Below are 26,364 nucleotides of genomic sequence, written 5' to 3'. Positions count from 1 at the left end.
GACTTTTTTCTGAGAATTCTGACTTTAATCTCAGAATAAAGTCAGACTTCTGAGAAATAAGTCAGAATTTTCTATGCCCTTTTTTTTCTTTCTCCGTGGCCTTAATCCTCTTCTGTAGTTTAAGGACGATATTTCAGTTTTATTATATCTACTGAAATTGCCACATAAAGTTTTTGTTGTTTTTCATGTGAACTTTGTTATACTTCAAGATAAACGTTGGTTTAAATTTGTTATTAAAAGTAGTTGACTAGTGAACTACAGAATAATAAATAAAAGCTGAAACACAAGTTGAAATTATTTGAATAAATACACACGTATGGCATAAACTCACGGTATGGTAGCTAATCAAAATGTGTAATTTGGGTGAACATTGTTACCATGCTAAAATAAAAACCTCAATTGTAAATTGCTTGTGAACTCCATTGGAGTAAAAAAAGCAAACAAAAAAAAAACGTGAAAAAAAAATTGTTGGATTTCTTACGTTTCTGCATATTCTGCAGCAGTCATGCAAACCTAAATGTTAAAAATAATGGAATAATAACGCAAAACTTCACACAATGGTTACATTAACTACACAAACCAAAAAAAATGCATTGAAAGAAAAAAAGCTGACTCATCTAGCTAGTCTTTAGATAAAAAATGTTGTGATGTCAATATTATTCTTAAACAGACATGAATGTATAGAATCTTGGTCCATTTAAAAGAAACAGAAAAACCATCAATGGTTACTATTTAAATACTTGAAACTGACATGAGAGTAAAAGTTTTCCAAAAATAAACAAATTGAAATCAGACAGTTCTTTAGAATTTTCATTTAATAGAACCGTTTAAAAAACATACACAAAAATCATAAACAGGCCTGGAAAACAAGAGAATAGACTGTTTGTCAGGTCCACACTTTGACAGTTACAGTGACATTTGGACAGATTGTGCTGTATTTGATTTCCTTTTATTTTATTAAACTTTCTTCTTTTCATTTGTACTTGTTCTCTGATTTATTGTAACAATACAGACAAAGTCATGCAACCAGTTTTTATGTCAGCTTTTTTGGTTCTTTAGTAAAAAAGATAGAAATACATTTAAAGTCTCTTGTTTTCTCTCATTATATGCTCAGCACTGAACTGAACTTACATTCTACAGCTTTGAAAGTAAGTACTCTGCATTATTATTCTTTATAAACTATTAAAAATAGATACATTTAAACCAGGAAATGTGCACTTTCATTGCAATTGATAAAGTCCTAAATGTTCTAAACTTTATACCATTTTGTTAATTCTTTTATGGTCAAATTTTAATGCAAATTTGACCCTTTCATGGAACATCTTCAAAATCAAAGTTATCTTATGACAAACATGTCTCTGCAAAACCTTTCGGTTTTTAGTTTGGTGAAATGGTTCTTCTCCGCAGACATCCACAGGTGAGGTACTTCATGGCCATAACACTGACATGCATCAGAGGACCCAAGTTAAAGAGCAAGTGGTAGAAGGCGTGAACTGACATGGTTCCAGTTTCATCTGCATACTTCATAGCAACAATGGGTGTGTACAGTGCATTGGTTAGATTCCGAAAACGTGGGCTACTGGCTTCAATCACTTTCTTTGTGCACTAAAAAAAAAAAGGACATAAACATGACAGTTAAAACCTGACCAGTCAGATGAGTCTCAGAGATGTGTAGTCGAAGAATATAAAGAGATCTTACTCTGGCAATGTCATCAGGGGTTTGACCCAGCGCCTCAAAGATGTCCACGGAAGAGGGGAGGTAAACCTCCTTGAAGAGACGCACCGTCTCAGCATCAGCTCCAGGAAAATCTCTCTGTTTTACTTCCTGGATCATCTTTACCTCAAACTCTGTGTGTACGGGGCCCGGCTCAATCATTGATACTCTGTGTACAGAGATAGTACAAGAAGAAAATGAAAGGTTATCTCTTTTTAAGCTACAAGAAGAGCGACTGTCTGGCTTGTACTCACTGATAGCAGCAAACAGAGTAAATCATACGTTTTTTATATTGAAAGCTCTTTGGTTTTCCTGTGCAAAATTAAAGGTAGTTTGGTTTTTTATTTTTTTTGCTATAATACAGGGTTGTGTCAGGAAGGGCATCTGGCGTAAAAATCCTTGCCAAACCACCTGTGCATTCGCACATCTCACTCACTGTGGTGACCCCTGAAGGATAAACCGAAAGGTGAACAACAATTCTGAGATGATTTTTTTTTTAAGTTGGGTAAAATAATCTTTATTTTTGCTGCTCACAGAAGATTGGCATCAGAGTTTAAGATGCATGTTGTTTCAGCTCCCAAATGAGAAGAGAAGTAAAAAAGTTCAAAATTATCTACAAATGAATCTCTAAATTAAAGTGACATATACACCACACCTATCATTACGAAATTCTTCAGTGTGGGCACAGGTGGAAATTCTAAGACAGGGTTTGCAATCTGAGACTGCGGAGCCACATGCAGCTATTCTACGGCTACAGCTCTTTGGACTCAAAGAAAAATGCTAAAAAATGCTAAAATTAAAAGGTTTGTTGGTCCAGTTTTGTCATTTATTTGAAGCTTTTTAAACACTGGGGATCTTGAGAAAAAATCAACAGTCTTTCTTTATTATTATTATTATTATTTTTTTTTTATCAGTGCTCACATTACACTAAATGAAGAGGAACTGAGGGCTTTACCATTCCTCCAAAATACACACATGTCAGATAACTAAGCAAAATTATGGCAAAGGCTTTGATCTATTGTCAAAGTGGTTTATTGTTAGAATAAGTTTCAACTCATATTCTAATCTTGTGTTTAGTTGCTGTTCAATGGCAAAGTTCTTAAAGTATAATCAAGTAAGTCTACTGAAGAAGGATCTCATTTAACACCAGATGTAATTTATTTTGAACTTTTTTGTGAGGTGGATTTTTACACATAAATAATTTGAAACTGTATATGTTTTACTATAAGGGCTCTACTGCACGGTAAAATATTGCATGGCTCTTTATTTATGACAATCTGGATCAGTCAATTCTCCACCGTCTGCATATTATTTATTCATTTATTTGTTAAAACAAACTCTGAATGGTCTGGCTCAAACCACTGCAACCATATGTTTCTTGATGAAACTTAAGGACTTCAACTGAGCTTCTCCTGAAGGTTCCTCAAACGAGACTGAAATCCATGGTTGTTGGAGTGTTTGCAGCAGTTGCACTTAACTTATGGAATGCTCTTCCCCTCCACATCAGAGCTTCTCCAACTCTTATGGGTTTAAATCTTCAACTAAAAGCCTTCCTTTTCATTGTCTTTTAAGATAAGTCGAGCTTTACATTTATGAAAAATGGTTTTAAATCCGAAAATAAAAGGAAACTAAAATAAAACAGAAGATGTGTAACTGATTATGCTTTGAAGGATGAAACATATGGTTAAGGAGTTTGTGATACTCTATATTTTATTTGCTTAATAAAAAACCTTAAATGTGTTGGGTTAAAAAAGTGTTCAATCATTTGCAAACTTTCCTTGACAAGTTTTCTTTTTCTTATGACCACATCTAATTGCAGCAGTGTAAGGGTCACTCACATGACGTTGAACTTTAAAAGCTGCACGGCCAAGCTCTCGCAGAAGCCCTCCATGGCAAACTTGGACGCTGAGTAAACATCGTTGAACACCACCCCTGGAAGAAACAAAGCAGAGTTTTTGGTTTCATAGAAACTCTTAATTCCTTCCATCTTCATACATTTTAAAATAGAAGCTGACAACTTGGTGAGGCTTTGCTACAATATTGAGCAAACACCCTCTATCTATCTCACCCCTTCACACTGCTCACCTTGCAGTCCCATCACACTGCTGACCACAATGATGCGTCCATCTTTCCTCTTCTTCATATCAGGCATCACCTCCTTGATCATGCGAACGACCCCGAAGAAGTTAGTCTCAAAGACTTTCTTCATCTCCTCGATGGAGATGCTCTCCAGTGGACCCACCAGACCTATGCCTGCATTATTGACTGACAGGGAGAAACAAATATAAGTGTGCTTATCTAAACACAAGATAACATCTACACTTTAGGGAATGTTTCTGAGGACATACTGAGGATATCCACATGTCTGTTTTCGATGCCGTTGATGCATTGTTTGACCGACTCATCGCTGCAGACGTCCAGGACAGCTAGGGAAAGGGTTTTCCCGTAAGTGTCTCCGGCAGCTTCCACCAGCTTGTCTTTACGCTTTAGATCCCGCATGGTGGCTATGACTGCGGACGGTGAGAAAAACTTTATTCAGGTGAGATGAATCCAAACATCTGATTTACAGTAACAAAAAAATAAAGTGTTTGACACCATTATCTACATAGAAATACATCTTATTTTCCCGTGTGCTTAGTCTTACTATTTATCTTTTACCTGTACACAGTTTTTCCCTCCTACATCTCTAATCAACGCCCCTTCTGGAGATGCTCGCATGTCCCCTACTGTAAGTCTAAATCAAGTCTGAAATCTTTATGTTTAATTTGAAGTGAAGACTCAAGTTGTTGGGAATAAATCCAAGCAAAGTCTCAAGTCTTAAAACAAAAACTAAAAACAAATATTTTATTGTCACAAGTTGTCATCTAACTACTTTTAAACAACATGTGGGGACACAATAGCAAACAGTTGGTGTTTCTGATTTCTCAATGCAAAAACGTCCCAATGAGAGCTTTCTTCTGACATGACATGTTCAAACAAAAAATAAATAAAAAGAATAACCAAATGAACATTGTTCACAAGTCCCAAACCTCAAGTCTCAAATCAAGTTTCAGGTGCAAGTAAGACTTAAGTGTGGCTCTTGTCCAAGTCTCAAGTCCAAGTCCTCTCTCTGGCTTTTCCACAAAAAACGTCCATGTGTGCATCTGTTTACATCAGACTGCTGATGTAAACAGAAGATTAGACAGTCAGCCCAGGTAAATGAAGCAGGGTCAAACTAAGTTTGCATGTAAAATACACAAACAACAGAAAAGTTATAAAGTTTGAAGAGATGCTCATTCCAGAATAAACATCTTTAGATCTGTATTTAATATAAATTACATATTATATTTGTAGATTTGAAAAAAACCCACACAAATCTGATTAAAAGGATATTGATTAAAATCTTTAAAAATCAGTTAAAATAGTGTCGGTCTAACAAGAAACTTAAAGCATTTTCCATCTTTTGTTTATGAAATGGCAGGGAAAACTCTGCTGCTATAAATAGTGCGCTCGGCAAAAATAAACTTTAAGAGGCTTTCTGTGGTCATAAGCAGGGGCTGACACACTAGTATCAGTTCATAAAGCTCTCCTGGTGGTCACATCTCTAACCTGCTCCAAGATTTGCTCTGCCAAGTCTGTAAACTACAATGGAGCTCTACCAGCCAGCCAACAAACAGCCTGTAAGCATGGCTGCCAACTGTTCTTTTAGAGACTCCTGGAAGAGACGTTTGAACGAGCAACTGAGTTTTAGGAAGCTTTTCTCAAACTAAGACCATTTAAAATCTAGGCTTTACTGACAGCAAAACAAAACAACAATCTTAATTTACTAGTTCATCATCCAATTTTCAATCAATTGCAACAGATTTTGAAAGCATAATTCAAAAGATAAGGTTCATTGTCATATTTAATCTAATAATGACCATATCAAATGTGCCTGTTTAAGGTTTGATCAGTCAAAAACTACTCAACAGATCAACAATTCAGTGGGATATTTTCAGGCAAAACACTAAAGGTAGAAAGGCAGAAAAAAATCAAAAACATGACTGCACCCTGCAGCTAGGAAAACAATAAACTCGAAAGAGATAATTTTGGCCTAAATTTCTATAACAAATACACATTTTTTAAAAAATTGCTGGTTTATTATTTTTTTGTATGTTTAATCTAAAAGAGAGAATTTCTTGAAGTGCTTCATGCTGTTGTTTGATGTCACAAAAACTTATTGTACATTAAAAAAAAATGATCACGGCACACGTGAGAGCCGTCTGTTTAAAAGAAATGCTAAATGAAAGCAACACAACCTGATTAAAGAGTGCATTCTTAAAAAATATATAAAAGTTAGTACAGAGCAGAAAGTTCCTGCTAAATGAAGAAACAACTCTATTTTTCATATGTGTTGACAATTGGTAAAATATTTTTAAAAAGACGTGCAAATATTTCGTTAAAGATGATGTGCCAAATGATTTTTAGGAGCTTGTGTTTTGATTAATTGATTAATTTGCTTTTGATGGAGAGGTGTTGGCATCCTTTTATTGTCACAATAATTATTAAATCCACCAATGTTGTTGTTTTAAGTAGAAGACATAAGTGAATATATGTTTTTCTTGCTGAATAATTGGTATTTTTGTCATGTTTATTTTGTTGTAGATTACTAAATTTTAAACTATTTGTATGGGAAAAAAGTAAAGGTTATTTACACCCCCCAAGCACATATGACCACACACACATACCGTGATAGCGCTTCTTCTCATCCTTGGCCAGCATCACAGCTATCCTCAGGCCGATCCCGGAGGAGCAGCCGGTGATGAGCACCACTTTCTGTCCAGGACTCACCATGGCTCTGGCTCCACGCTCTGACTGCACCCTGAGAGGCCGGCAGCACCAAAGCAGCTTTGCAAAAGGACCCAAAGTGAATCTCTAAGAGGATAAGATGAAGGGAGTCACATGGACGGAGGAGCCACAACGCAACCAGATTATCCCATAAGCAAGTGTGATAACCACACTGTATAACAGCAGCTACAGAATCATCACATAAGACCTTCATATGCAGGTAACTCAATGAACAAAAAAAGGAGTTAAGGTCAATTTTATCAGATTTGGCGCCGCCTAGTGGTTAATGACTGTAATAAAAGAAAATAGATAAAAAAACTTGAGATTGAACGCCCCCCCCCCCCCCCATGTACTTTTATTATGTTTTATTTGATATTTAATAAATGTATTTTAAAGAATGCTCGGTTGTGATTTATAGAGTAGATTAAACTGACTCAAAGACAACTGTGAGTATTTTTTTTTATTGTTTTCAAATGTGCTTGCTGACTATAATGTTAGAAAGACACACCTGCAGCAGGAGGAAGAAACCTGAAAAATATGCCTGGAATCTATTTTTTTTTCTCTCACTACACGTGCCTGAAATAAACTGAATCCATTTGCTTGAGGCTCCAAATTCAGTGAAGCCAATCACATAACATATAATTGTACTTGTATTCTACAATTTTCAGATCAACAATGTTAATCACACAAATTAGATAACCTATTTGCAGTTACAAAGCCACTTCAAGTCAGATTCCTCCAAAAAAAATCTCGAAAAAAGCAAATACAAATGTCTTCCTGATATCTAATGTGTATTTTTAAACGCATTCTAAGTTATTATGCCCGCATCAAAAGTAGATGTGTGTGGAGGCAACGGAGACAGGCGGTGGAATCTGCAGAAGCATATTTTCATGAGCAGGGTGGCGCAGTTGTCCTGTTCCAGCATGCTGCGCGCGCTCATGTGGATGTGCGCATCTGTGGAGTGAGTCAGAAAGCGCTAAGCCCAGATGTACACTTTTTTATCCTTCATGCTGGATATTTTCTATTATATACTGTCTCGACTGCTGCCAGCTTTACGAGCACTGGAAGAGCGCTCCTTTGCACAAGTGTGCCAACAACACCAGCTCGTCTGCGCTCGTCCATGTGTCTGTTACGAGTCAATGTTATAGTCATGCAGGGGAAGGCGTGATACCTTTAGAATAACTTAGACAATGATAACACTGACACGCTTTAAGTGATGTAGCTATAGGCAACGAGGGGAGGATGGACCTGTGGAGAGTGGAGTTGAGGGAGGAGAAAGTGAGGGAAAGTCCTCTGCGCTGCGGTCAAAGAGGAGAAAAAACACCTTTTGACTCAAGGCAGAGTTTCTTTTCTGATCTGATCTTCAATCTCCATCCATCCTTTCATAAAACAGTCAGCAGAGGAGTAAATGGACAGCGGTTGTTCAATCTGACGTCATTTAAATCAGCCCTTGCGCGTGTGCGCTCCTGATCACCAGCTGCGTGAGTGCGCGTCGGAGACGCGTCTGTGAGGCTGAGTCGAAGTGCGTCTGACTGCACGTGTCCCAGGCAGTGCAGCGGGGATCACGCGATCATATGGTCACACATCATCTAATGCAACATTATGGATCGATGGAGCCCAATGCACGAGACCTGGCGGTCCCTGCTGCTGCTCTGGACATTCTTCTACATCTCCAAAGCAGGTATGAACATCCACTGTGGTTTCTTTGATGTTTTCTGCCATATGGGTTCACCTCTTCTAACTCAGACAGTGAAATGACTCCAGCATTCTTAATTGGCTCCCTTTTAAAATACAATAGTTTTCCTCTGGGGTTTCATCCCATGCCTTCATCCAAGATTTCATTTTCATTGTTGTTTGCAAATTCAAATATTCTATTGGGGACATTATACAAATACTGCTTTCTAAATGGTCAAAGATGCATGCAAACTCTTTCCTTGCAGTTTTCCACTTGAAGAACTAGAGAAAAAAAATCATGCTGGAGATGGTTTAGTCATGCCAGGTCATGCAATCTGAAGCTGATTGAACTGAGCCACCCTTTGGGCTCCCAGAGCCCACTGCACATGTGCTCAGAAGTGTGAAGGCATAGGCCTATATGTCTAGACTTGTTTTGTCATACCTGCTCCATCAGTGTCTCCCCTCATCCTGCAGCTCGAAGGATATTCAGCCTCCACAGCTGGATAATGTAGAGCAGACTCAGTCAAATTAAAGTGGTCTCTGTTTACCAGTGCAGAGAGGGCTCAACTGGTTTGTCAGCCCCTGCAGCTGCTTTCAAAAAAGAAAAACCCCGAGACTTTAATCTTTCTGGGCTATTAAAACGTGCTGTCACCGTTGTTTTTGCTCTTGTGCAGAAGTATCAGTGTTCTCTAAGCTTGGAGAATTGAAAACTGAACCTTAAGGGTTTATTTTGACTTGTTTGTTCTATGGAGTCTGACTATAAATATCTGAGAGAGCCTGAGCTAATATATGTTGAAAGAAGAACTGTTAAAATACGTTGATAACACTTCAGCTCAGTTTCTAACATACTGCAAGGTTCAGGCCTAAGCCATGGCTCTTATCCCCGCATGCACTGCTCATTTCTCCTGGATAAACCCCCAGGACTGTGGAAATCATATAGATTTTGTGTATAAAAATAGATTTTTCTCTGAACATTTTTACCCTTTTGAATAATAATTCAATTTTTTAAAGTCCTAGGCTAAAATAAAACAAATTTCTCTGTAATTTCTATAAATCCACAGTTACTCACAATTAGTATCTTTTTTAATATCAATTTAGATTCAGCCTAGTTTAATCACTTCAGCATATCAGCAAGCAGGTGCCTACACCCCACCACGCTGTGCCCACATGCTCTGTCTGAGAACAGGCTGAGACAGTGGAAAATATTTATTTTATTCATCCCAATAACCTACAGGCATGTGTTTATTTCCCCTATTTTGAAAGGTGATCTGAAAAGATTGCTGTAAAAAGTGTCAGAAAGCAAAGTACCCACTGGGACTATTATTATGCAGACACACATGAAGTATGCACATGCTCTAACATCACTCTGTCTGTGCAGAGAACTACTAAAGTGGCATTGTGACCCCTTGACCTCCAATTATTTGTCAGGGTGTGGACCTCCAGGTATTCTTTCTTATGTGAAAAATACACAAAAAATCAGAAGCAACTGTTTTTAAAACTTTTTTCTCTCTCATTTTTAAAAAAAAGTTCCTGCTGATGTTCCAGGTGATTTTTAGCCCATTGTCAAATTTAGTCACACACCTGGCTGTCAGCAGCTTGGGTTGGGTCTGAGTTATGATTATGTCATGATCTGGCCTGAGGTGGTTCAGACACTTTTTCCTCAGCCTGACTGTGTTTATCATAAAGCCATCAACCTGACGGTGCGGCTGCAGAAGCAGGATGGAATCAGAACCTTTAAACTTTATTCTCATTATTTTTGGCTGTTTAGCCAAACATCTTTAATGGTCTTTCTAATCATGTATACTACAGAATGCTGAATTGCACTTTTATTTTATCATAGCACAAGTACAAACCTGAACAAATATCATATTTCACTAACTGTATTTCTAGTAATGTTGAATGTGATGAATGGACTGTAGTTCACTTTTATCTCAATGGACAGATAGCTTTTCAATGGATTCACTTCTACTCAAACTATGCAAGGTGCTCACTTGCCCAGTAGAAGGAAAAGATGTTGAGCAGTGATTGACAAAACTGTTCTTTTAAGAGACAGTTTCAGCAGAAATGTTGAAGTAAGGTTCTCAGGTCAGGCTGTGCAGAATGCAGTGTCTTCAGGCATTCCTCACAGTTGACCTTAACCGAAGAAGTGACAGCCATTTTTCTTATTACCCTCTTCCTCTTTAGAGCATCAAAAAAACCCAGCAAAATAAAGCTTTGTGAAAATACAGAGAAACCAAACTTTAATGCTAAATAATTCTGGCTTCTGTTACACATTTTTATTAAATAATTTATGTTTTTGGTCCAAATAAATGTAGAACAGCTTTAACATCTTAAGACCTTGCATCCACATACATGGAAAAGACATTTTAGATTATATCACCACAGTAGTTAATTCTGCTAATTGTGACGAAGTGTGTGGAGGGTTAGCTCAAATATCAGCTAGGGTCTTAGGAGGTTAAAGGTAAGCAGAACTGTCCCTAACCCTGCACAGACCTATTTTTTTACATAAATGTGTCACACTCCAATTTCTTTCAGCAGACCTTTGGTCAGTTAAATGGTAACTGGCATATACCTTTATAGCACATTACTACCTTCTTGGAAGGCCCAAGGTGCTTTACAGTCACAGTCTCATTCACCCATCAACACTGATGGTGGCTCTGCTGTTGAACGCTGGTGCCAACCTATAACCACCATGTGGGGCTCAGTGTCTTGCTCATGGACACTTCAACACATATGCATGCAAAGCAGGAACCAAACCTATGCTCTTCCAATTAGAGGTCAACCACTGTACCTCTGCTCCCCCTCCCTCAAGGAGTGTTAAAACTCACCCTGGTGTTACAAGCATTTGTGTGACAAATTTGGCTTCGTAACGATTCTTAAACAAGTATGCACAGAAGCTTTTCTGTCTGTGAAAAAATAAACTGCATCCACTGCATTCTAAGCATTCTTTTGGGGACAAAAAACGACTGCTGTCTAATACAGCCCATAACCCACAACGTAAGCATCTGATGAAGATAGTGGTTAGCAGCGCACAAGTTGTGAAGCTGAGACAGGAAAAACTGCTCGGTGCTGCAATGCCCCTAGTGGCCTGTTTGACACATTACAGGTTTATCCTTCGACAGAGGAAACATGCCAGAAGTCAGCAACTGTTGAAACTGTTGAAAAGCAGGTATCAATCAGGCAATCATTTGAAAAAGGGAGAAAATGTTAAACCACATGAATATAGATAATAATTTCTTATTTCAAGAAAGTATTAAAACAATTATTTCTGTTGTTCAACTGTTTTTTTTCTTGATGGCAAGAATTAAGCTAATTAATGTTCACATTTGAAAAGTCATCTCAATTTCTAATTATTTAAAAATCAACTAAATGCCAAAGAAATTAAACTATGATAAAGATAGTAATTTTGCCAGTATAGAAAATAAAATCTTGAGTTTGCCCCAAAAGATTCCCACCATATAGTTCCTTTAATAAAATCCCTTCTGTCCACCAAACTGTCATATATTCACATGGCTCTGTTGATAAACACTTGTAAAAACTTGATAAAGCTCTTTCTGGTAAGACATCAAAGCTCTGAAAATCTTCTTGTATGGAACTGATTTCATTCTTTGTGCTTTTTTTTTCAAACCCAAGTCACCATAAGGAGCAGCATCCAGCAGTCCCAGAACACACACTTGTCTGAGCACTGCTGAGGCATTCACAAAGACTTTGAAGCCTGTGGTGGGCAAACATTGATGTAGTCTTGGGGAGAAGCGTTGGAGGGAGAGTCGTTGTGCACTTGTGTACACAGGAAAGGACCAACTGAAGTGTTAAGAATAATGATACGCTGTGTTTTCAACACAATCCTAGAAAGAGGTGAGGATCACATGTCTGTCTGTCCTTCTGCAACTTTTTGCTTTAAACATTGAAAAAGGCTGCTTTAGGTAGAGCTTTTGTGTGTTTGGCCGACAGCAGGAGACATTTAAAGTCTGTTTCTTTGATCAAAACCAGCTGAACTGGGAGGAAAAGAAGCACATGCTCCTAGTTTTAATCTTTTCTCTAACCATTTTCTCCTCATCTTTTCTCTTAGTTTAGTCAATTTTTGCTTGACTTTGTGCTACAAAAGTCATATCCAGTCAAAAGGCTGTAAAAACAGGATTTGAATTTATGCTGTTTTATTCTTCAGTTTGTGGATTGCTGAAATGTTGGAGCTTTAACTAAGCCCAGGGCCCGTTTCTGCAAAAAGTATCTTGCATTCTTCTTCAGTACTGAGATAATGACAGGCTAATCACAAACACACTTTTACCACCACTGCATTCACAATTAAAAAACCTACCCAGTGTTCAAATGCATGCATACAAAGGCACACTCATCTGGTTTCCAGAAAATCTGTATTGATTCAATGTGGAGCCAGTTACGTTGTTGATTTGTTTTGCAGCATTAATACTCCACATAACTTCTCCACTGATTTAAGGGTCAAGGTGGAGGTATGTGATTGTTGCAAGTCATGATCACCTTCTTAAGAACTACTGATGCCTTAAAGCAGCAGAATGTGCTCCAATGGATTCTTACTTAGACAACTCTGCTGTTCTGTGCTGGGCTTTAATTAATCTACAGTTCTAGAGGTATTTTAAAAATATAGGTGTCTTTACGCTTGGTTCCTGACTCACTCACTGGTGGTCCAAAATAAATGTAGACAGTGTTGTATTTGCAAGCAAAATATCCTCTAGTATTAGGTGGAGCTTTATTCAAAGAGTCTACAGTTTTGAAATTCTGGAAAAATGCCATGAACTATTGTGTTTCCAGTAAAGGCATCTAGCATCACGGATTCTTTGACCTGGTTTTAACCACAGAAAGTATTTGTGAATCACAAAGGTAAACAAAAGAAAACAAAGAGAAGGAATAAAGCTCAAATTTACCCTGAAAAGGTAAATTTCCTCAGAAGTTATGACTTCAAAACAACTATTGAGTTGCTGCATGCTGCAAACAAAGCTAAAGTTCATTTTAAAAAAGCAGATTTTTTGCAGACTGCAACAAATTAAGGCTTATGTGACAAAATGTTTGGAGTTAGAAGGATTGAAGGATTCAAGGAGTGTTTATTGCCATTTTCAGTGAACAGAGCAGTTTCACAGAATTGGAATTTGCTTCGGTGCTAGTATGCAATATAAAACACTTTAGAATAGAAAAAATGAACAACAGTACGCAAAATTAAAAAATGACACAATGGTCAGAACAATAAATAGAGTAAGTAGTGCAAACAGTGCAAACTGAGGAGGATCAGGGTGCAGGTAGTGGACTGGTGACTGGACATATAAGTAAAGTTTAAGGTGAGGAATTAGAATGTGTTCATGAGTCTGACTGCAGAGGGAAAGAAACTGTTCTTGTGTCTTGAGGTTCTGGTCCTGATGGACCTTAGCCACCTGCCCGATGGGTCCAGGGTGAGAAGGGTCGGCTGCTGTCCGACCTGCACGTCCCCTGGTTCTGGAGATGTATAGGTCCTGAACAGATGGAAGGCTGCAGCCAATCAGCTTCTCATCTGAGCGCACAATACGCTGCAGTCTAGAAGAGCAAAAAACAAGTTTGCTTTCATAGTTATATTAACAAAAATGATCAAAACTAGTCACGTCGATCTGTATGCTGTGACTAAAGGGCTTTGTCACAGAATTGTATTTCTTTTTTGTTTTTTTTGACATTTTAGACTTTTATTCTGAATTTAAAGCAACATATTGGTTGTTATTTGTCACAGTAAACTGAAAAACTTGGACAGTAAGCACAATTTTACAGTTTGGGCATTTCTGTTAAAAAACAGGTCTTTGCCTCCTTTGGTGCTTCACGACATACTCTGCATGTGTGTGCATGTAGATCATAATGCCCTTCACACCACTTTAGAGCCTCAGGTATTAGCAGTGACTGAAAGAGAACAGACCCCCTCCCCCATATGAATGCACAGCACAGTAAATGAACAGTATGTCTGTACAGTGGGGCAAAATAGTATTTGTAAGTCACTGGTCCTCCAACATGTACCACTTACAAATATGAGAGTGGTCTACAATGCTAATCATAAAAACACTTCAACTGTGAGAGGCAGAATGTAAAAAAATAATCCAGGTAATCACATCGTATGATTTAAAAATATTTATTTCAATGATGAAGCAGATGATACGAATTTTATCAATGACAGAAGTTCACCTGCATACTTTTTAATGCAACCCTGGTTGTCAGTGGCAGAGGTTAAAGATTTCCTGTAGGTCTTCACCAGATTTGCACACACTTCAGCTGCTACTTTGGTCCATTCTTCCATTCAACTCTTGTCAAAAGTTGTGATGTTTTGGGGCTGTTTGCTGGGTAACACAGACTTTTAACTCCTTTTATACAGAAAGCCAATTCAAACAGATGACATTAATGCAGATAACGAGTGAAGGGCAGAAAAAAGCTCTTTAACGAAATAGTAACGGGTCTGTGAAAGACAGAATTTCTTCTTGTTTGGAGGGGCAAAAGTTTTTTTCTATGCACAATTAATTAGTCTTTAAAAGTCAGAGAATTTGATTTCCTATACTCTTTTTTTATATTTTGTTTTTCACAGGTAAGTGTATCTATGATGAACATTATTGACCTCTCTCCTCTTTTTAAGAGGGCCAAGTTGCTGAAATTGTGACTGACAAATACTGTTTTGCCCCACTGTAAATGCTTGTTATTTTAAACTTGCTCAACTTCATTCATAAGCAACAAAGGGAAGCGCGAGATAGTAATTCTGATTTGCAAACAAAGCAAAAAGCTCCATGTCCTGTCTTGTCCTGTAGTGCATTTTATTGTCAGCGCTGCTTTTCATTTCTTGGTTTTTACAACTGAATCTTCTCTTCCAGATCCCAGAGCTGACAGTGGCTTTCCTGTAAACGTCTGCATGCACCTTGCAGCCAAATTGTAATAGCTATTGCTATAGCTAAACCTATTTATTTTAAATGATTTTAATTTATTTTACATTTACAGCAAATTTGTGTGTAAGTTGGGTTGGGGTGGATAAAATTGAGAAATTTATCAGAGCTCAATTGTATGTATTATTCTTTACTTGGCATGTGGGTGGACCCATGGGTGAACTCAACTAAATGTTTCCTAAACTCTAAGCCGTTTTGAAATGCCATTGTGTTGGGGGGAGTACACTCCAGGTAATGTGCCTGTCCCACCCATTGTTCCTTTTTGCCATTTAGAATCACTAAGGGGTCATCAGCGTCATCAGTCCAGTGTGTACATGTATATGGTCCAAACTCAGAAATAGTTTGGTTTAAATGTAATTACTAATTGTTCTCTGTCAAATCTTTTCATAGACTTTTGTTTGGTGAATAAGTCAATATTTTCCTTAATTTCCTTTTTCAAACACTTATGTCATACCTAAAAACATTTTCAACGGTAGTGAGATGATTAATCTCTTAAGACCCAAGTTAATATTTGAGCTGACCCTCTACACACATAGTCAAAGGGCTCCAGTTAAGCAGATTTAACTATTGTGGTAATGTAACCCAAAATGGGATGTCCAGGTATTTAAATGCCGGGTCTGAAGGCACATTGTATGTAAAATCTCTGTTGATATGTGCTAGTTCTGACTCAGATGAAGTCGTATCTGTAGATAGTACTGCTAACTTGAGCCTTTTATCTGTTGTCATGAGCTGTTGGTTCTAAATGCAGGCCTTTGGTAAAAAAAGGACAGTTCAAGCACATTAATATAGCCTGCAGTGAGGCAGATCAGGTTTGGATGGGCTCTGAGTTACTGTGAGTTGCTTTTCAACTGCAATTGCAAAGCCAATCACATATTTTGATATCTTGTCCGAATGCTTATGTAATTCCCTCTTGAGGGAGTTATTTTGGACCAGTTCACTCCTTTGCCCGGCAGCAGCTGGGTTGACTCCAGTGGCTCTGTGATCCCAGAAGGGATTCAGCGAGTTCTGAAACTGAATGGATGGATGGGAGGTTACTTTGGACTTCTCCACAAAATTATATATCTTAGATATTGATCTACTGGCACGTTTGGGAGACTTTTGGTAAAAATCTATAGAAGGTGACTGACGGAGCTCTGGTTTATCTGGTCTGACACATTAACATGAAACAAAACATGAAATGCAATAATTTTTCTTATGAGAACTAGATTTTTGAAACTCAAGAGAAATCAAGATCATGTTCAACTAGACTTTTGACAGTATTAAATGTATGAATATGTGCATTTGGGAGTCGATCGTTCTCCATTTAGTAGGACTTGTTTTTTTTTTTTTATTGCCCCTACCCAAGGCTTTACTCAGCAAGTAACAGATCATACACAGATGAAATTAACAGAACAGTTGACTCCATTTCTGAAATAAACAGAACTTTCAGATTTCTTGCTTGATAATTTCTTATCCAACTGTTGTTTGTTTTCATTAGTGATGCAATTTCTCAGAAAGGAAACCAACAAAAAAAAAAATGCCCTGACAACTTGAAATGTTGCATGTGATGGTGAAAACTGGGGTCAATGAAGTGATCTAAAGTATCAAAACAAAATCAGAAGGGTTACTTGGTGTTCTTCTTTAATTTAATGTCATTCATTTATTTCTGGTGAACCTTATACTGTCAAACTGTGGCGATTATGTGGCAGGTTATAACATATTATTTGGCCAAAAAAACAAAAAAACACAACCAGCATTTGAAACAACCTATTTATTTAGAATCATGTCATTTCAAGCATTTTTTTTAAATCTGTGGTTGCTTAAAGTCTGTATATTGATGATCAAGATGATCAATCAATGAACAACATATTTCAGATGGATCAATCTGGTTGGATCATAGGAATAAAAAATCGATTAATCGATTAAGTCGATTAATTCACTTAAACATTACACCCCTACAATGTACCATATAACTCCACTTGATTTAGCATCACCTGTCTGGCATGGTGGTTGGCCGTAAAGGATCTCTCACACTATTTTTTCAATTGGAATTATTTAATAACTGTAACTTTGATAACTGATAATCTTTGTTTTTTGTTGATGATGTGGTCCTGTTATTAGTTCAGTTTTTGACATTTACATGGGAAGCTGTTGGGATTAGGATCAAGATCTTTCAATCAGGGCCATGGACTCACAGCTGAATACAGTTAAATACCACCTCTTTGCTAGAATAGAGTTCTTAAAGAGAGTCACTGAAAAGAAATTTATAGACTTTGGTGTTTGCGCAAAGAACCATTTGGCAATGTCACTTTCTATTCCTGCTTTGCTGTTTTGGGGGAAGTCAGACACCTGTTCACTGTCAATATTTAATACAACTGTTACATTGGAACTGATTTTACGTTTGCAAAAAGGAACCACATCTATCTTACAAGGGAGGGCATGGATGCAGCCCTGCAGCAAGGGGGAAAAAAAGAGGTTGAGTTTGGTAGATACATCTGCCTAAAATGAGCTAAGTTTGGAGGAAGACTGAATTCTTCCTAATAGATACTGTTTCATAAAGCATTGATCTATGGTGTTAGAAGTTATAGCAGTTAGCAGTAAGAGAATCGAAACGAGCAAAAAGTCAGACTATCAACGTGTTTTTTACTTATTTGTTAGCCCATAAAGGAAACATGAAACACCTGGAAGTTTTAACAGCTATAGTTTTACCTTTAGAAACCTTGAGACAGAGTGAATTACAAGCTGATGCAGAGCCAGCAGGCAAACAGGCCAAAGACTGGCAAACAGACGGATACACTGAAATAAAGGGCAACAAATACATCTGGTTCTCAGACTTTGATAGTTTGCCAGCTTCGTGTGTGCCTACCAGAGTGTGTGCATTTGTGTGTGTGTGTGTAAAGGTGTTAGGCAGATGGTTGGTTTACGTAAGACCCAGAGATGCGTATGAAAAGTAGTCACACCAGTAGAGACATGTCCTCCTCTCCCCTACTATTTATTCTTCTACTTTCTGTCACACAAGGTTCCCTACAGATTTAGTATGCAGTTGATTTTTCTCCTCTAGTCTCATTGTTTTGCTTTAATTGCAACTTCTGACTTCTGTCTTGTTTTGTTCTAGGTTTGTTCGCCTGCATCTCTGTCTGGTGTCGGGTCAAATTGTCAGAAAGCATGATATGTGCTCATTTCCTTAACCTGTATGGTTTGTGTGGTGGAGACCTCTAGATTTAAAATGGAGCCAGTGAAGCTGCTTTATTATGTAATCATATTAAATACCTGCAGCAAGCAGATGTTTTTGAGCTCCTACAAGTAGCAATTTTAGTGAGGATTTATCAATCAATGCACTTGAATTCTGTAGGACATAAAAGCTTAATTATTTAGGTGTTCCTTACTTTTTTGCAGTATGTAGTACAAGAGTTTTTAAAAAACACTGCCTGAAATAATGACTACATTCTGACAAAGTTGCGTTGATTTGGTTTCAAATCTGTATCATGTCAAATTTTAGATTTAGGCAATATACGTGTACAAACAATTTCTTTTTTTTGCTCATGCAAACTCATCTCACTGTGTGTCTTCAAACTGGTGATTTGTCACTTTTATTTGCTTAAAATATCACACTGAATAAACAGTATTGAGAAAAAATACATTTGCATGAGTGTGATCTTGAGAAGATGCTGACACAACAATGTTGTATAATGAAACTTTAAGTCCGATTTTTTATTATTATTATGTTTTTGTTAAAGACCCACTCCGATAAAATTTGTATTTTTTAGTGTTTCTTGTGGACATTTTCTCATGATGGATGACATTTAAATTGTATTCCTTTATTCATACCGTTGTGAATCAGGAGCAGATGAAAAAATGCCATTGGAAAAAGCTTGTAGGCGTGACGTACAAGCTACTATGGAAAGCCACAAGCTCCCTGCTGCATTCTATTCTGATACATTCAGATGCAGACAAATAGATCCATGTGCGTCTTTGTTTTCCTCGTCTGAGCTGGCATCTGGTCTCAAACTGTACGGCTGGATAGCTCCAATATGGCTCTTCATTTTTGTAGCACCGGTAATGTTAGGTTGGGGGTGTGAGGGGCTGTAAGCTCACGGGAAAGAGTGTAAACAGATGGATGATGGGAAGGGGATGGGCTCACTTCGTGCCAACAGTCCCGTCCACAATTTAAAGGCAAATTTATATTGAACTACTGCCGCTCTGCAGAGACTGTCCTAGAAACCTACGCAGGTTTTTTGATTTTGACTACAAAACAACAATTAAAAGACCACTGGGAATGCTTTGAAGGTAGTTGGGTGGGTCTTTAATAAAAGTGTTATTCCTAAGAACCCCAGCTGATGTTTTTTTAAATGTGTCTCCCTTGTTATTACAGTCCATTATCACACAAAGTTACAGATTTAAAGAACCAAATTTCTCTTCTAGATTCTCATCTGGTGAAGGCAAGCCAGCACTGGGTCATTGGGTATTTATTCTTAAATAAGTAAAATAACAATTAGAAAAGTAAAATCACAAGCTAGAAATCAAATTCCATTTAAATGGAAGATGAATGAAGAAGAAGGCCTTTTTGTCACCATGGAAAGAATTTGACTTCATCCTGGATGTAATCAGTGTCAGAGTAGAAGCTTGTCAAACACAATTGTGAAGACAGGATGGATTTCACCTGCATAAATGTGAATGCATCTTTACAGAGTTTTTGACTCTGGGCATGACAAAAACAGTTCCCCAGTGGTCTCCAACATTTGTTGTTTGCTGTCACAGCTAATCCCATTGACATCCTGAAAATCCTGGAGCTGTCAGAGGACATGGAGGGTGTGTCACTGGAAGCAGGACTGTGCACCAGCAGGACGGGAAGAAAGGAGACAGACCTCTCCTTTAAAATTAACAAAAAGATCCAAGTAAGCGTGCCCACAAAGCAACTCTTTCCAGGTGAGTTTGTTTGTTTGTTGTATGATTTGCGGGCCTGTTTCAGAGAGCAAATGTAAATCTTGGAACATGTGTTTTCTGATGTCCTGTGTTTGGTGCCCTAAGATACCCCATTCCCTGCAAACTTCTCACTAATGACGACAGTGAAAGCTGTGAAAGGATCCCAGGTTTTCCTCTTCTCAATGTATGACACACAGGTATGCATTAAACATGCAGGTTGCTGCTGGATCAACTCATTCTTAGAGATTCACAGCGCGTTTACTTCAGACTTTTTAAAGTCTAAACGAGGGTCTTTCAGAAATGCTAAAAATCTTTGTTGATGTTCTTCAAACAATGAAAAACTAAAGAGAATACCGTATTTTCCGGACTATAAGTCGCACTTTTTTTCATAGTTTGGCAAGGGGTGCGACTTATACTCTGCAGCGACTTATATTAGAAATAAATTGAAATAAATACATTGTTAACCCTCCTGTTATGTTCATTTGTGAGGAACAGAGATGATGTTCCTGGGTCAATTTGTTGTATGAGGTATGTTAATTGTTAAGAGGATGTTCAGTGACTCAGAGAATCAGCAAACTTTTTTTTACAGTAAGATCTTGAAGGCTAACAACATAATATTCTATTTTCCAATGATTTCATAGATTCAGAAATGCAATAAAAGTGAAAACTGTTTCTACAAATACAGGATGAAAACAGAGTATTACTTGGCCAATGATGCTTCATGAAAGGAATAAATAATTAAGAGAAAGAATTACTGTGAAATTATTAGATAAACAGTCTGCTATGATTGTGTCATATAAGGTTGTGAAAGTTAAAATGCGACTTATAGTCCAGTGCGACTTATCTGTGTTTTTTTCTACTTTATAATGCATTTTTGGGCTGGTGCGACTTATACTCCGGTGCGACTTATAGTCCGGAAAATACGGTAATTAAATTGCAGATGTATTTTTCATGAAGAAAAATAATTTCCTTTCCTTTGTGATTTTTTTTTGGTTTCTGGGTGTACCAGGGCACTCAGCAGTTGGGTTTAGAAGTTGCTCGCTCTCCTGTATTCCTGTACGAAGACCACAAGGGTCAACCAACTCCAGAATTTTATCCCACCTTTAGAAAGGTCAACCTGGCTGATGGCAAGTGAGTAACACTGACACTTTTATGCTGAATGTCTTGTCACTGTGGCAGGGATGATGTACATATACAACCCAAAGCAAGGAAATGAATGAATAGATCAATGGATAGGTGGATAATACTTTATTCATCCTCAAAAAATTAAAGACCAGAATGAAATAAATACTTAAAATGCTGCCTCGGAGGTATAATAAAACTGATAAAATCTCATTATAAAGTCCTGTAGCAGCTGGGATAAGAGATCACCAAGTTCTGCAGTCCAGCGAGACGAGCCGGTCACTGCTGCTGCTCCTCTGAGAAGCCAAAGTCTTGTGCTGTGGGTGATTTGTGTTGTTGAGGACAGCCTTTATCCTACTCATCATTCAGTCCTCCACCAGCAAGCCCACAGTGAACCCCCTCACCCCACATCGGCAACACAGTTCTTGATCGATTTATCCTGCCAATTTACCTTCCCTCGTTGTGATGTTGTTGCCCCAACAGCCCACACCATAAAAAACAGCACTGGCCACAACAGACTGATAAAATTGTGTAACATTTGATTGCAGACATTGGATGACCATAGCATCCTCAATAAAACAAAACCTTAACTCTGCTCCCGCCTTTCTTGTAAGAGGCCATAGTCTGCTCAGCCCAGTCCAGTTTTTGGTCAAGGTAGACTTAAAGGTATTTGAAGGACGGGACGATCTTAATGCTGTTTCCAACAATGTTAACAGGCAGGTGGGGCGATTTCTTCTTCCTGCTAAAATCCACCATCATTTGATTGTTGATGTGTTTAAAAAGAGTCAATTACCTTAACACCAGTCAATAATATCAGAGATGAGCTTTCTATATTACAACTGCTGTTTAACAAGTTCAACTGTGTAAGAAGATAGAACTAGTTCAACAAGGCTTGTAATTGAGCAGCTGAAGGTGTTTGTTACTGCAGCAAGGCTTATGTAAAAGATAGTTGTCTTTGTGCTTTTTTTGCCCTTCTTGGTCAGAGATTTTGGACATTGTTGTCTCCAGATGTGTAGTCATAGTAACTATAAGCCCTTTTCAGCCACTTGACTGTGAATGCAGATTAACTGAATAAAGGAGTGACAGTCCTCTGCAGTCTCAGTTCAATTTAAACTAACCAACCAATAAGATATTTTATTAGTTAAGGAGCCGGGATAATAGTGGTGGGTTATACCACACTTTTAAGGTTCTATATCTACCCATTAATTTTTGCATAAAAGATTCAATACCAATTACTGATATCGATCACACGCAGTTTCTGGTGAATTTTTTTCTCAAGTATATCATTTGTTATCCTAAAAACAAATGTCATCAAACACTGACAAGGCAAAAACTTTAATGTAAAAGGTTTAGAATACAAAACTGTTGTATCTAATATCACCTACCTAAGCCATGCTGTGTTGTTGATAAGGGTGACATGGACACCTCGCAGCTCCTCTGGTCACATGACTGATGGAGCAGATCAACATGCTGTGGGCTGGGGGTGTTTTGGCACTAAACACAGGAGTAACTTACCTAACAACCAAGAAAAGCTAAAACTGACACATCTACTTCTTTGTTCTCTTTTATGAATCAGGGACTGATACTTTAATAGAGTGGTCGATACCAAAATTTGTTGATGTAGAGGTATCTATTTTTAGCTACCTTGGTCTCCATGCTCCCATCACTATGTTAACAGCTGATCAAATATTCTGAAATGCTGAGGAAAGGAGCATCATGGTTTCCTTCTATATTTTTTAGCATTAAAAAAAGTAAAATTAATGGATTGTTTTTTTTTCTTCTGTAATTTCTTGTTGAAGCAGCATTATTTCATGTTTATCTGCAACTCTGGAAAAAATTTTTAGACTTGAAAAAAAATCTACAATATTTAATTTTTTAAATCTAATAATATTTTTTTCTGAAAATGAGAGTCTAAGAAGAAATTTGCTCTTTAGCCCCTCCTGAGTTGAAAAGCATTTGTATTTGGTGTGTGTCGTTTCCAGATGGCACAGAGTAGCCTACAGTGTGGAAGGCCAGTCGGTGAGTCTCTTTGTAGACTGTGAAAAGGTGGACACCCTGGACCTGCTCAGAGGTTTTGATCCGCACATCAGCACAGACGGCGTCACGGTGTTCGGGACGAGACTGCTGGACGAGGATGTGTTCGAGGTTGGTCTGCTGTTTCACCTCCCCTCTTGGGTTTTGATGTCCAGGCTTCATTTTCAGGACTCTTATGCAGCGAGCAGCAATGTTTAAATCTGTGATTTGCTCAAACGTCACCAAACAATGAAGGGTTTGTTAACATTAGGAAAAAAAGGAAGAGTCTTCCTGACTGATAAACTTCGGTAGCCACCTCTTATGAGCTGAAGATTCACGAATGACTGAAGTCAAAATAAGAAATTCACATTTTTTAGTTTGGTACTTCAAAATTACATTCAAACAAGATGTAAAACCATTCAGGGACTGAGAATGTTCATTTTAAGCGAGATCTTAGGAATGCAAGTAAAGATTTCTTTGAAATAAATCCCTAATCAAGTCTGGACTGATTACGTCTTCATGCTTGGGATAAATTCGGACCCCAGAACCTTACGGGTGATGGTGGTCAAGGCCACACCATAACCACAGCATTGCTCCTGGTTGAGAATGGGATGGAGGAGGGCCAGCGAACCATCTAGAAAGCAGAAAGACAACCATTTAGGAATGTAAAGGTGAAAATAGGATTGTAATTGGCTGACAAAAAAGGGCTGGCAAGTTAGCTATCGGTTTAAAGTGAAGGCTTAATTGATAATGATGTGCAGATTGACCAAACAACCCAGCGTATCTGAAAGTGAGATGGATCTTCCTTTACTGGGATTGTGCCAAAAGGTTACTTAAACTGTGGTCTACTGTGACCCTTTTCTTGCTTAGGACTAAAAACCTTCCCTGCTCATTTAAATCATTAGAATGCTATTAGGAGAATCTGGTTTCATCTCAGTAAGCAGGGCTGAATTGGATAATAATATCAATATTTTAAAGCTCTTAATATTTTTGTGTAATTTAGAGAAAAAATTAGTTTTGATCTGGCACTTTATAAATAAAGTAGGGATGTAAAAAACACCGCTAGGTTCAGGAAGATCAATCGAGCTCTGGAATTAACAGAAGCATTGGTTGAAAACCACAGATATGAATAAGATCATGTTGGTAAAAAAGTATAAGATTGCTCAGGAATTAGATCATTGATTTCTGTCAAACTTTATCTCTTCCTGTTGTGTCTCTGCCGTCTTCTGTCCATGTGATGCAAACAAAAAGACAAGCTTGATTCTTCAGTCAATTCCATTTGGCCGAAGAAGAACCACAGCGAGTGATGTGTTGTGTGCACTAAACATCTCACATCTTTCTTTTTTTTTTACAGCACATCAAACAATACTTGAATAAATAAAAATGACGCTTTTTTTTTAAAGAACAAAACCGTCTAAAAGACTCCACATGCCAGGTTTTAATGTTTAACACTGTTATGTCAAATACATTTAGCTTTTGTTGCTTAAAATTAAATGTGCCAGTGAGAAACAACAGTTTCTCTGTATTTTTATCTATAGTTTTAAATGCCAAATGAATACTATAAATCAGATTTAATCCATTCGTGTAAAAGATTTGGACTATATTGTATCACCAAAGTTAGTTTCTATGCATGGATTCGTGGACCATGTGTGAGATGTGTATAGAATCGTGTTAGAAGGAAAAATACACATCGCTACAATAAATGGATTGAACTAAGCAGGCTTTTGTGGAGGTGAACAGGGGTTCCATAATATTTTCTATGGTCTTTTCATTATGCATTATAGGGGTCCTATTATATTTTCTATGTTCTTGTCATTATGCATTTAATGGATTGTATATATGAATGGATATTGTATTGCAGAAATACGCTTGATTCCTGCCTTCAGTAATAGATAATAGGTACCAAAGTCACCAGTAGGCCTGTTTTTGACTTTTGGTCTCTGTTTTCTTTCTGTACTGGAGTGTTTATGCAGACTAAACAAAAACACACCATTCTAATGACGTATATTGTATGTTTTCATCTTCCCTTACTGAATAATAAAAAAGCCTTTTTGCCTTGAGGACAGAGAGAGCGGACAGCCACAAAGCCTTACAGGTTGTGTTTCTTTCTCCACATCTCCCCTTTTGCAAAAGGTTTGAAAATTCATGCAGACTCTTGTGTGTCTTTTCATTTCCCAACTGCACATTTCATTTTTGGACGTCCTGAACCATCCATATCCGGATGAGACGGCAACACTTTCAATAATTTGTCTCCATTCTGATTAAATATCACACAATATAACAAGGAAATTTTCCCATTTGTGGGATTAATAAATGAATCTAATCTAATCAGACCTTACTATCTGTGGCTGTGTTGGTTCTTCTCCTTTTAATGCTTCACCGTTAGTACATTTGAGAAAGTAGTCATCTGTGGTGGAATATCTGTTTCTATGTTAATTAAGGGACAATCGAGTTTTTAGGGTCAATGTCCTCCTAGAAGCTGTTCCCAGAGTAACTGAATAAACTGAGGTCAAGTTGTTCACAGTAGAGAACACTCTGTTGCTAACCAAGGTCACAGTTGACTTTTCAAGTGTTGATTTTACCTCGTGGGTCCAGTGAACGTCACACGTCAGTTCCCTTCAGTTTCTCTCCGTGCGCCTTCACCAAAGCTAGTTTGTGTTTTCGATTCGCAGCCCTTCGGATGTTCGCTTGTTTATCAGACAGCCTTCTCCTGCTGGGGAGGGGGCGGCAAGCCTCCCCCTCCCCAGGGGGAGAGCTTCCCTCCATCTCACCGGGCGCATCTGGCCGGGGTCTGACATTTAGTCCGGTGATTATCAGTTCATTGAGTCTGGCGAGCTGCTCCTGTTCGTCCGCTCGCTTCTCGAGTTCGGCGAGCTTCTTGTTTTTTCTCTCGTTCAGGGCTAGCAGCCGGTTCCGCTCCTCCAGCAGGAGCTCCAGAAGTTGTTGCTGTCGGATCTTACAGTCCATCACGTCCTCAGTCAAGACATTAAGGGATTTTCGGATGTCTTCCTCTTCAGCAGTCGCCGGGCTTTTCTTCGAGGCCATGGCCAGAAAACGCTCCTTGCAAATGAAATAGGGCAGCTTTCGCTACCCGACCTGTAACGGCAACTCAATGCAAATATTGTACTGACCCGGAACCGGAAATCCTGACTTTTTAAAATAAATTTGCATCGGAAGCAAGACATTTCTATGGGTGGAAAAAAACATCCATGGTTGACGTCA

At 38.0% G+C, this 26,364-nt stretch overlaps 2 protein-coding genes and 1 long non-coding RNA gene across 3 annotated transcripts in view; 1 reads left to right on the top strand and 2 right to left on the bottom strand.

Annotated features, from left to right (window-relative positions):
• Window positions 1-796: 796 nt before the first annotated feature.
• Window positions 797-6,694, bottom strand: LOC101169911 (retinol dehydrogenase 8-like). The gene is made up of 6 exons (XM_004065982.4): window positions 6,421-6,694; window positions 4,063-4,224; window positions 3,800-3,979; window positions 3,553-3,646; window positions 1,700-1,883; window positions 797-1,605 (listed from the first exon to the last, which is right to left on the bottom strand). The coding sequence occupies exons 1-6, from the start codon at window positions 6,524-6,526 to the stop codon at window positions 1,378-1,380; spliced, it is 954 nt and encodes a 317-aa protein (XP_004066030.1). The 5' UTR covers window positions 6,527-6,694; the 3' UTR covers window positions 797-1,377.
• A 1,024-nt stretch (window positions 6,695-7,718) lies between these two features.
• Window positions 7,719-26,364, top strand: part of LOC101166851 (collagen alpha-1(XI) chain) — a 45,862-nt gene continuing 27,216 nt past the window's right edge. The window contains exons 1-5 of the mRNA XM_020704480.2: window positions 7,719-8,201; window positions 19,843-20,010; window positions 20,113-20,204; window positions 21,017-21,138; window positions 23,112-23,274. Coding sequence (XP_020560139.1) covers window positions 8,123-8,201; window positions 19,843-20,010; window positions 20,113-20,204; window positions 21,017-21,138; window positions 23,112-23,274 — 624 coding nt within the window. The 5' untranslated portion in view covers window positions 7,719-8,122. The remainder of the gene's footprint in view (window positions 8,202-19,842; window positions 20,011-20,112; window positions 20,205-21,016; window positions 21,139-23,111; window positions 23,275-26,364) is intronic.
• Window positions 21,244-26,269, bottom strand: LOC105354433. Its single transcript, XR_909058.3, has 2 exons — window positions 25,725-26,269; window positions 21,244-23,776 (listed from the first exon to the last, which is right to left on the bottom strand). It is a non-coding gene; the product is annotated as an uncharacterized LOC105354433 (long non-coding RNA).

The sequence above is a fragment of the Oryzias latipes genome, chromosome 1 (assembly GCF_002234675.1).
Source record: "Oryzias latipes chromosome 1, ASM223467v1".
Taxonomy (NCBI): Eukaryota; Metazoa; Chordata; class Actinopteri; order Beloniformes; family Adrianichthyidae; genus Oryzias; species Oryzias latipes.
Note: the sequence above shows the minus strand (reverse complement) of the source record. Positions and strands in the feature narration are given on the sequence as shown.